Here is a 12489-nt window from a genome sequence, read left to right on the forward strand (position 1 = left end):
CAAACATATATCTATAAATCATTTCCAGAAGTGTTCCGACTGACAATAAACCAATACAAATATAAAATATTTAAAACAAGAACAAGTCAATGTCTATTTCATTGACTAGTGCAGTTTCACAGAAATATTTCTATTTTTTAGTATATTTTCACCAATCTGAAATGTCATATTACTATATGAAGACCAAAACAGACCTTCAAAACATGGCGCTAATATTCTTTTTCGTATCTACAATAAAAGGCTTAGAGCCAGTGCAAGAAGGCTGCCTTTTGCAACCTGATCTTAAGACTTTTCTGGTAATTTCTTAAAGGCATTAACAATTTATATAAAATGAAAAGATACTATCTAAAGATACAAGTACTACTATTTTATGTTTCCTAAATGCCAATGGTAGCATTTAAGGGTCGCTAAGGCCCATCAGTGAACTAGAAAACTGTTTTCTCTTCTGTCTACATAAACTGATGCATTTTCCCCTTTATCATACTCTTTCCCCAAAGCACAATGTATCCATCAACACTGGCATTAAATTGCTCTTATTAATAGCAATAAATGGTATACTATAATGGGTACATTCAGCAAATACAATGCATACATCTATAGGCCAACTGTCAGTATGTCATTTTATTTTTTAAATAGTTCTACTGATGTTAAATTATATATAATAAAATTCACTTAAGTGCATAGTTCTATGAGTTTTGATAAGTGTATACAGTTGTATAATTAGCTCCACAATCAAGATATAGAACATTTCTAACATTCCAAAGAGTTCTCCTTACCCTCTGGCAACTGATCTGTTTTCTATTCAAATACTTTTATCTTTTCTAGAATTTCATAAAAATAAAGCCATACAATGAGTGGTCCTTTGCATCCACCATCTTTTGTTGACATACTGCTTCCAAGATTTATCATGCTGTGTGTAGCAGCAGCTCATTCCTTCTTAGAGAAGTAGTATTCCATTGTATAAATATATCACAATAAGTTTATTCAGTAATTAATATGCATTCAGCTGTTTCTAGATTTTGGCTATTATGAACAAAGTTCCAATGAACATGTAAATATAAGCATTTGTGTGGACTCGTGTTTACACTTTTTTGGATAAATCTCGCAGAGTGGGGCTGTTGGGTCTTGGTGAGTTTATGTTTAACTTTGTAAGAAACTGCCAAACTGCATTCTTGCTGCAATGTGTAAGTTCTAGGTGCCCCACATTTATATATATATATTTATATATACGTGTGCAGAACGTGCAGGTTTGTTACATAGGTATACACATGCCATGGTGGTTTGCTGCACCCATTAACCCGTCATCTAGGTTTTAAGCCCCTCATGTATTAAGTATTTCTCCTAATGCTCTCCCCCTCCCTTTGCCCCCTACCCTGACGGGCCCCAGTGTGTGATGTTCCCCTCCCTGTGTCAATATGTTCTCACTGTTCAACTCCCACTTATGAGTGAGAACATGCGGTGTTTGGTTTTCTCTTCTTGTATTAGTTTGCCGAGAATGATGGTTTCCAGCTTCATCCATGTCCCTGCAAAGGACATGAACTCATTCTTTTTTTACAGCTGCATGGTATTCCATGGCGTATATATGCCACACTTTCTTTATCCAGTCTCTCATTGTCAGGCATTTGGGTTGATTCCAAGTCTTTGCTATTGTAAATAGTGCTGCAATTTGTGCGTGTGTCTTTACAGTAGAATGATTTATAATCCTATGGGTATATACCCAGTAAAGGGATTGCTGGGTCATATGGTATTTCTGGTTCTAGATCCTTGAGGAATCGGCACATTGTCTTCCACAATGGTTGAACTAATTTACACTCCCACCAACAGTGTAAAAGCGTACCTATTTCTCTGCATCCTTGCCAGTATCTGTTGTTTCCAGACTTTTTAATGATCTCCATTCTAACTGGTGTGAGATAGTTATCTCATTGTGGTTTTGATTTGCATTTCTCTAATGATCAATGACAATAAACTTTTTTTCATATGTTTGTTGGCCGTGTAAATGTCTTTTGTTTGTTTTGAGATGGAGTCTTGCTCTTGTCACCCAGGCTGGAGGGCAGTAGGGTGATCTTGGCTCACTACAACCTCTGCCTCCCAGGTTCAAGCGATTTTCCTGCCTCAGCCTCCACAGTAGCTGGGATTATATATGCACTCTACCACACCTGGCTAATTCTTGTACTTTTAGTAGAGACATGGTTTCACCATATTAGTCAGGCTGGTCCTGAACTCCTGACCTCGTGATCCGCCCTCTGCGGCCCCCCAAAGTGCTGGGATTACAGGCGTGAGCCACCACGCCCAGCCACAAACGTCTTCTTTTGAGAAGTGTCTGTTCACATCCTTCACCCACTTTTTGATGGGGTTGTTTTTTTCTTGTAAATTTAAGTACCTTGTAGACTCTGGATATTAGACCTTTAGACGGATAGGTTGCAAAATTTTTCTCCCATTCTGTGAGTTGCCTGTTCACTCTGATGAGAATTTCTTCTGCTGTACAGAAGCTCTTTAGTTTAATTAGATCCTATTTCTCAATTCTGGCTTTTGTTGCAATTGCTTTTGGTGGTTTAGTCATGAAGTCTTTGCCCATGACTATGTCCTGAGTGGTATTGCCTAGGTTCTCTTCTAGGGTTTTTATGGTTTTAGGTCTTATGTTTAAGTCTAATCCATCTTGAATTAATTTTCACCTAAAGTGTAAGGAAGGGGTCCAGTTTCAGTTTTCTGCATATGGCTAGCCAAGTTTCCCAACAACATTTATTAAATACGGAATCCTTTCCCCATTGATTGTTTTTGTCAGGTTTGTCAAAGATCAGATGGTTGTAGGTGTGTGGTGTTATTTCTGAGGCCTCTGTTCTGTTCCATTGGTCTATATATCTGTTTTGGTACCACTATACCATGCTGTTTTGGTTACTCTAGCCTTGTAGTATAATTTGAAGTCAGGTAGCATGATGCCTCCAACTTTGTTCTTTTTGCTTAGGATTCTCTAGAGTACACGGGCTCTATTTTGGTTCCATATGAAATTGTTTTTTCTAGATCTGTGAAAAAAGTCAATGGTAGCTTGATAGGAATAGCACTGAATCTAGAAATTACTTTGGGCAGTATGGCCATTTTCATGGTATTGATTCTTCCTATCCATAAGCATAGCATGTTTATCCATTTGTGTCCTCTCTTACTTCCTTGAGCAGTGGTTTGTAGTTTTTTTGTTTTTTTTTTTTTTTGAGACAGAGTTTCCCTCCTGTTGCCCAAGCTGGAGTGCAATGGTATGGTCTCAGGTCACTGCAACCTCCACCTCCTGGGCTCAACTGATTCTCCTGCCTCAGCCTCCTGAGTAGCTGGGATTATAGCCATGTGCCACCACGCCCAGCTAATTTTTGTATTTTTAATAGAGACAGGGTTTCACCATGCTAGCCAGGCAGGTCTCGAACTCCTGACCTTGAGTGATCTGCCCGCTTCGGCCTCCCAAAGTGCTGGGATTACAGGCATGAGCCACCGCACCTGGCCTTGAAATATTTTTTTATTGTTGTGTCTCTGCCAGGTTTTGGTATCAGGATGAGGCTGGCCTCATAAAATGAGTTAGGGAGGAGTCCCTCTTTTTGTATTCTTTGGAATATTTTCAGAAGGAATGGCACTAGCTCCTCTTCATACCTCTGGCAGAATTCGGCTGTGAATCCGTCTAGTCCTGGGCTTTTTTTGGTTGGTAGGCCATTAATTATTGCCTCAATTTCAGAACTTGTTATTGGTCTATTTAGGGATTTGACTTCTTCCTGGTTTAGTCCTGGGAAGGTGTATGTGTCCAGGAATTTATCCATTTCTTCTAGAGTTTCTAGTTTATTTGTGGAGAGGTGTTTACAGCATTCTCTGATGGTAGTTTGCATTTCTGTGGGATCGGTGGTGATATCCCCTTTATCATTTTTTATTGTGTCTATTTGAGTCTTCTCTCTTATTAGTCTGGCTAGTGGTCTATTTTGTTAACCTTTTCAAAAACCAGCTCCTGGATTCACTGATTTTTTTGAAGAGATTTTTTTCTGTCTTTATCTCCTTCAGTTCTGCTTTGTTATTTCCTATCTTCTACTAGTTTTTGAATCTGTTTGCTCTTGCTTCTCTAGTTCTTTTAACTGTGATGTAAGGGTGTCAATTTTAGATCTTTTCCACTTTCTGATGTGGGCATTTAGTGCTATAAATTTCCCTCTAAACACTGCTTTAGCTGTGTTGTGATTCTGGTACGTTGTGTCTTTGTTCTCATTGGTTTCAAATAACTTATTTCTGCCTTAATTTCGTTATTTACCCAGTAGTCATTCAGGAGCAAGTTGTTCACTTTCCATGTATTGTGCGGTTTTGAGTGAGTTTCTTAATCCTGAGTTCTAATTTGATTGCACTGCGGTCTGAGAGACTGTTATGATTTCTGTTCTTTTACATTTGCTGAGGAGTGTTTTACTTCCAATTATGTGGTTGATTTTAGAATAAGTGCTATGTGGTACTGAAAATAACGTATATTACGTTGATTTGGGGTAGAGAGTTCTACAGATGTCTATTAGGTCCACTTGGTCCAGAGCTGAGTTCAAGTCCTGAATATCCTTGTTAATTTTCTGTCTCATTAATCTAACATTGAAAGTAGGGTGTTCAAAGTCTCTCACTATTATTGTGTGGGAGTCTAAGCCTCTTTGAAGGTCTCTAAAAACTTGCTTTATGAATCTGGGTGCTCCTGTATTGGTGAATATATATTTAGGATAGTTAGCTTTCCTTGCTGCATTGATCCCTTTACCATTATGTAATGCCTTTGTCTTTTTTGATTGCTTTTGGTTTAAAGTCTGTTTTATCAGAAACTAGGATTGCAACCCCTGCTTTTTTGCTTTCCATTTGCTTGGTAAATAATCCTCCATCCCTTTATTTTGAACCTATATGTGTCTTTGCATGTGAGATGGGTCTCCTGAATCCAGCACACCAATGGGTCTTGACTCTTTATCCAATTTGCTAGTCTGTGTCTTTTAATTGGTGCATTTAGCCCATTTACATTTAAGGTTAATATGGTTACATGTGAATTTGATCATGTCATCATGATGCTAGCTGGTTATTTTGCCCATTAGATGCAGTTTCTTCATAGTGTTGTTGGTCTTTATATTTTGGTATGTTTTTGCAGTGGCTGGTACCAGTCTTTCCTTTCCATATTTAGTGCTTCCTTCAGGAGCTATTGTAATACAGGCCTGGTAGTGACAAAATCCCTCAGCATTTGCTCATCTGGAAAGGATTTCCTTTCTCCTTCACTTATGAAGCTTAGTTTGGCTGGATATGAAATTCTGGGTTGAAAATTCTTTCCTTCAAGAATGTTGAATATTGGCCCCCACTCTCTTCTGGATTGTATGGTTTCTACACAGGGATCTGCTGTTAGTCTGATGGGCTTCCCTTTGTGGGTAACCCGACCTTTCTCTCTGGCTGCCCTTAACATTTTTTCCTTCATTTCAACTTTGGAGAATCTGAAGATTATGTGTCTTGGGGTTGCTCTTCTCAAGGAGCATCTTTGCGGCGTTCTCTGTATTTCCTGAATTTGAATGTTGGCCAGTCTTGCTAGGTTGGGGAAGTTCTCCTGCACAATATCCTGAAGTGTGTTTTAACTTGACTCCATTCTCCCGTCACTTTCAGATACACCAATCAATCCTAGGTTTGGTCTTTTCACATAGTCCTACATTTCTTGGAGGCTTTGTTTATTCTTTTTCATTCTCATTTCTCTAATCTTGTCTTCACATTTTATTTAAGTTGATCTTCAATCTCTGATATCCTTTCTTCTGCTTGATTGATTCAGTTATTGATACTTGTTCTTCAAGAAGATTTATGTTCTTCTCTAAACTGGTTATTCTAGTTAGCAGTTCCTGTAACCTTTTATCAATGTTCTTAGCTTCCTTGCATTGGGTTAGACCATGCTCCTTCAGCTCAAAGGAGTTTGTTATTACCCACCTTATGAAGCCTACTTCTGTCAATTCGTCAAACTCATTTCCGTCCAGTTTTGTGCCCTTGCTGGAGAGGAGTTGTAATCATTTGGAGGAGAAGAGGCATTATGGTTTTTGGAATTTCCAGCATTGTTGCACTGGCTTTTCCTCATCTTCGTGTGTTTATCTACCTTTGAGCTTTGATGCTGATGGCCTCTGAATGGGGTTTTTGTGTGGGTGTCCTTTTTGTTGACATGAGGTGCTTGCTGAAGACAAAGGGAATACAGAATGGGTAGTAGGAGGAGGTAGTCATCAATACTAGCTACATCTATGTGATCAGCTGCAGAAATGGAGACTGTGATTGTCATAAGTATTTCCTCCATCTTTTGCTAAAAACGTGTTTGTGCATGCATATACTTGTACTAAGAAAATATCTTTATTTCCTTTTCCTTTATCATGTGACATAAGATTTACTGACTTCATATTGGCATTTAAGTACTGCTAACTTTATGTAATGGTATTTGGGTTAGGAATTGGTGCATTTCTGGCCGTACAAAGGGTAGTTGCATTATGTTAGGCATAATTATGACCTTATTATTGTCTTTATTTGAAGACTCAGGAGATGTGTATGGGTTCAAGTTGACAAGGGGTGGACTTGTGATGGTGAATACTGAGTGTCAACTTGACTGGATTGAAGGATACAAAGTATTGATCCTGGATGTGTCTGTGAGGGTGTTGCCAAAAGAGATTAACATTTGAGTCAGTGGGCTGGGCAAGGCAGATCCACCCTTAATCTGGTGGGCACAAACTAATCAGCTACCAGAGAATATAAAGCAGGCAGAAAAACGTGAAAAGGAGAGACTGGCCTAGCCTCCCAGCCTGTATCTTTCTCCCATGCTGGATGCTTCCTGCCCTTGAACATCAGACCCCAAGTTCTTCAGTTTTGATACTCAGACTGGTCCTCATTGTTCCTCAAGCTTGTAGACAGCCTACTGTGGGACCTTGTGATTGTGCAGGTTAATACTTAATAAACTCCCCTTTATATACATATCTCCTATTAGTTCTTTCCCTCTAGAGAACCCTGATACACCAACTTAAAGTCGGATTCCTTGAATTATAAAATGACTATTGATGTAAACATTCCTGGAAGTTGTTAATAATAACAATCTACTTTTGTGAGTTAGGCAAATAAATGGCTGGTCTACCTGCTCTAATTTATGCCTATCCTTGAAAGTTAACAAAATTCTAATACTGTATAAGATCCCATGGGAGAAATTAACTTTGGATTTCCCCCTTAAGAATACAGTAAAAGGCCGGGTGTGGTGGCTCACGCCTATAATCCCAGCACTTTGGGAAGCTGAGGTGGGTGAATCACTTGAGCCCAGGAGGTCGAGACCAGTCTGGCCAACATGGTGAAACCTTGTCTCTACAAAAAAATACAAAAAATTAGCCACCCGTGGTGGCACACGCCCATAGTCCCAGCTACTCAGGAGGCTGAGGTGTGAGGATTGCTTGAGCCTGGGAGGCTGAGGCTGCAGTGAGTTGTGATTGCACCACTGTCCTCCAGCCTGGGGAACAGGGCAAGATTCTGTCTCAAAAAAACGAAAACAAAAAAAATACAGTGACAATGGAGGAAATGTTTTCACCTTTACAGGTAAGACTATCAAAATTTTTTCTCAATATGTTTCCTGACAACTGAAATGCTATGATTACATCTATAAATAGAAAAACATTATGGAATCATGATGTGGAGCCATATATATATATATATATACACACACACACACACACACACACACACACACACACACACACATATATACGAAAAATGCTATCAGATGAAGACAAGCTAAAACACCTTTTAAGTATAAGGAAACATACCTTTTCTTTCCTTTGTCTAGAAGTCTGAAATACTCCAAGTCTCATAATCATACTAGAGGTCCACGAATGTCAATACCTGGTATGTACACATTTATACAAAAATGGCTCTTCTGCTGTTAACAGTTATGTGTCAAAAAGATCAAAGTGTACCTAACACAGAAACACTACGTAAGACTCAGCTATGGCAAGAGATAGAGTCTCTTGCTTATTTAAAAAAGATCACTCTTTAATTAAACCTCCTGTTTAGAAAGACCATATTAAGTAGAATTTATAGATCAATGTCCCAATTGCAATGTATCATAAGGTGACTAATCTCCAGTGACCCAGCCCTTCTAATTAAAATGTCCCCAAAACCTTCCTCCATAGGACAAGGAGGACTATTTGGAAATGAAGCATGCTTACTAAAGTCCTCTGTTACATTCAAAGGACATAAAACTAGATTGGCTTTGCCCTCAACGACCAGCAGGTAGACACGGCACTTGGATTTAGGTCAAGGTTAGTGGAACTGATTTCTGAAGCTCACCTAAATTTGGGAAAAAAGAAAACACAATGCATGGGCTATGTCACCACCAATGGAGCACTAATACCCCCTTAGAGAGGCTTCCCTGTCACCGGACTTCACTATGTTCACTCAGGGCAGAAAGGATTCCAATATTACCTTCAATTGCTCTAGGGCAAAAGATGAACCATCTTGCTGTAAGTTTTCAATAATTTCTTCCACAGTATTGGCTGAAAAACAACTATAAAAAAAGGAAATGTGATTTCACCAATGTGTAAGTGATTTCCTGTTTCTAACATACGATGAATCTGAACATAGGCTTTCCCCCACCTCTGTTTCAATAATGAAAAATTGTCTAACCTCTTTAACAGGACGTGAAAAGAAAGAGAGCATTGCTTCCCTGGGTAAGCATTTGCAGTCTACCTTCACTAACATAAAATAAAATCTAAATTTTATTTTTTCTTTTGCATTTTTGCATCTGTTATATTTCCATGTAAAGAAACAATTCAACAATGAAAAATCGATGCTTCTAAATTGTAGAGATGGTTGTCTTATTTTCTAATACTTTTCCTCCTCTTGTTTCCCAAAGCCAGTTTGTCAATCTCTCAAATCATCACACAAAACCTTTTTTGCTGATCGGCTTGATAAGACCTTCAGAGAAGATGAATTTAAAAAGGTAAAAGTTAATTCAATTATTATTTTCTAGCTTCTCTTCTCCACTTAAAAAAAAAAGATATTTTGCACTAATATAAATTCAAATCACTGCACAAAATCTTTTTGCTGTTCAGCTTGGTAAGATCTTCAGAAAAGATGAATTTACAAAAATAAAAGTTAATTATTATTTTCTAGCTGCTCTTCCCCACTTTAAAAAAAAGGTATTTTGTACTAAGATGAATTCTCATGGTAGATTACTTAAATATAATGAATTTATTTCACCCAGAAAGAAAGGGAAAGAAGCTACTTTCAAAGGTAAGTGAAAAAAAACCCTATGCTGGCCAGGCATCACGCCTGTAATCCCAGCACTTTGTGAGGGTGAGGAGGGTGAATCACCTTAGGTCAGGAGTTGGAGACCAGCCTGGCCAACATGGCGAAACCCTGTCTCTACTAAAAATACAAAAGTTCGACAGGCATGGTAGCAGGTGCCTGTAGTCCCAGCTACTCAGAAGGCTGAAGCATAGGAATTGCTTGAACCCAGGAGGCGGAGGCTGCAGTGAGCTGAGATTGTACCACTGCACTCCAGCCTGGGGGATAGAGCGAGACTCTGTCTCAAAAAAAAAAAAAAAAAAAGAAGGAAAGCTCTATACTTTCTGATCTCAGAATTCAGTGCACTATCAAACACAATGTAATTAAAATGGTAATTATAATGTTAGCAAATTCATTTTAACATAGTCTTTCTAAAGGAATATGTAACTGAGATCTCTTTTTAGGTACCTGTTTATTTTGTCCATGTGTTCCTCAAGTATAAAAGACTTGTCTCGATCAATCTTAGACTGTTTGAAAAAAAAAATCTTTTAATAAATTTGAACACAATTTTTTAATCCTTAAAAATTCATATTTAATGATACACTTTGTGAAAGATTGTCACTTGTCACTTTCAGTCAAATTACATCTAACTGTCTCATAAATAACTACCGCTGTATGATCAAAATTCAGACAGCATGTAGAACTCTAGACTAGCTCTTAAAAGTATCAACGGCAAAAATGTTCTAGTATTTTTATTTACATGTATAAATATATGTAACCACTATTACATTTGACACATTATCATTAAAATATATCTGTGAATATGTAAGGGACCTGAAAGGTCAACCTGCCCAAATTTCCATCCTAGCCAGAAATTCACACCATATACCTGGTATGCCTGCAGCTGTGACCTTCAGGGAGAGAAAGCACCTCTCAAGGAGGAGTTCACAAATGCTGGAACAACTGAATAATTAGGTTTCTGTTGTTGTTTTAATTCTGGAACAAAAACCAATGCTAGCATGTTTATAGTTCTAGTTAATCTCTTTCACCTTAACCACTTCCCACATGACACAGTTTTGTGTCCCCTCATGATCCAGGTCCTTCTCATGGACAAGTTCCAGTTTATCAAGGTCATTCTTCAAGTAGGGGACACGTATCTTAGCTGCAGGTGTGGCTGGATGGTAGCAAAGTATAAGAGGGTTCTCTGCAGGCCCTTGATTGCTTTGGATATACTTTTCTTAATTGGACTAACTCTGAGTTAGTGTTGAGACAGGCCTATGATTGCAGCTGATTCACACTAAGCTCCAATTAAATAAGACTTTTTTTTTTTTTTTTAAACCTGTGCCATTGTAGGCTGTGTTTCTCCTATTCTGTACTTATGAATTTAGCACTTTGGGTTAAAACACAAGATTCGCACTTATCTTTATTAAATTTCACATTATTACTATTGAGCAGATCACTCTAAACTCTAAGGGTTGTTTTTTCATCCATATTCTTTTTCCTAATTTAACTTGTTTTTCTTAGTTCTAAATCAACTTGATCAAAACGCTATCAGTGGTCACCAAATCACTTGAGAAAAATGCTGAATAAGTCTAAGATGACTTCCCTACAAACTAACTCCTATACATTTAGTAGAACTCTTTGATAAGCCCCTTCAACCACCGCAAAGCATAATTCATCACATATTTACTAAATTCGACAACAGGAGACTATCAAATGCTCTGATAAAAACAAGTGAAGTCCTCATGTGCTCTGTATTCATATTCTCTCCACCAAGTACTTGGTGGCCCTGCCAATCTGTACTCATGTTCTTCAGTTCTGGGTAATTTATTTGGTACTATTTCTCCAAATATTTCCTTCCCTCTATCTTCTTTACTATGAATTCCTAATGATTAGATTTTGGACCTCTTGGAATAATACCTCTAGTTTTCCATTCTCTCCCTTTTCTATTTCATTATCCTTTTCTGTTAGAGTTTTCCTCAACCACAGATTTTAATCTGTTCTGGGTTTTTTATTCCCAACTTTTGTTATCATCTTTAAAATTTTACAGGCATAACCACTACCAAGGTCAGCCAGTAGCCATCAACATCTAGGCAAGGCCCTCCAGCAGCAAAACAATTATGACTCACCAAAAGCTCAGATGATCATTAGTATTTTTAGCTAAATTATTTTATAATTATAAATTAATAAGATACGTACTTGTGTTTAGAAATGATGCTCCTGCACACTTAATAGACTACAGTATAGTGTAAAAGTTTTTATGAGCACTGGAAAACCAAAACATTCATGTGAATAGCTTTATTGCCATGGTGTGGAACCAAATTCAGATTCTCTGAGGCATGCCTATATTATTCTTTGAATTACCTTTATAACATCTGTTGTTGTTTAACAGGTAAAATATTTTCCTCTTAACAGTTATAGATTGGTATTTGTCTAAGTTTCCTTCTTCTTGCATTAACTGTTTCCTTCCAGTGCCTTTGTTGTTTGTTTTGGCCTAGGAATATTTGTTTTTCTATGCAAAGCACTAAAATTAGGAAGCTTTGCGTCTAATGTCAGTTGCAAGTTACGGGATTCTCAATTGTGTTACATTATAAGATGATCAGGCAAGATGTGTTATTAAGGGGTCCATGAATTTCAATGTCTATGGGTTTTTTTTCTTCCAATGTATTGCTTAGGAGTGGGGTGGGATGCAGCGGTTCTGCAAGCCAACTAGGGAAAAGGCACAGAGGTCTTCCAACTTAGTATATCTCACCTCTCATCAGTACAGTACTTCATCAATCTCTACTGTCAGCTAGACCTGCCTGATTTGGTTTCTCTAAGGAGTAAGTATCTACTCTTCTGCCAGGCTACTGGAAGATAGCTACTCTCAGTTGTACAAGAAGACTTGTGGAGGGGCCAGGTGCAGTGCTCATGGCTATAATCCCAGCACTTTGGGAAGCTGAGGAGGGTGGATCATTTGAGGTCACAAGTTCAAAACCAGCCTGGCCAACATGGTGAAACCCTGTCTCTACTAAAACACAAAAATTAGCTGGGCATGGTAGCACACGCCTGTAATCCCAGCTACTCGGGAGGCTGAGGCACGAGAATCGCTTGAACCTGGAAGGCAGAGGTTGCCGTGAGCCAAGATTGCGCCACCGCCCTCCAGCCTAGGTGACAGAGCGAGACTCTGCTTCAAAACAAAAACAAAAAACAAAAAAAAAACTTATAATAAATCCTCCTGTTTTTCTGCCCCATTCTACA

The 12489-nt window shown here is 38.3% G+C and overlaps 1 protein-coding gene across 5 annotated transcripts in view; it reads right to left on the reverse strand.

Annotated features, from left to right (window-relative positions):
* Window positions 1-12489, reverse strand: part of HIBCH (3-hydroxyisobutyryl-CoA hydrolase) — a 140757-nt gene that overhangs the window by 31801 nt on the left and 96467 nt on the right. For all 5 annotated transcript variants that reach the window (XM_054680006.2, XM_054680007.2, XM_063791359.1 and 2 more), the window contains exons 10-11: window positions 9718-9776; window positions 8446-8527 (exon numbers count right to left, since the gene is read on the reverse strand). In XM_054680006.2, the coding sequence (XP_054535981.1) occupies window positions 8446-8527; window positions 9718-9776 (141 nt within the window). The remainder of the gene's footprint in view (window positions 1-8445; window positions 8528-9717; window positions 9777-12489) is intronic.

The sequence above is a fragment of the Pan troglodytes genome, chromosome 13, assembly GCF_028858775.2.
Source record: "Pan troglodytes isolate AG18354 chromosome 13, NHGRI_mPanTro3-v2.0_pri, whole genome shotgun sequence".
Classification (NCBI taxonomy): domain Eukaryota; kingdom Metazoa; phylum Chordata; class Mammalia; order Primates; family Hominidae; genus Pan; species Pan troglodytes.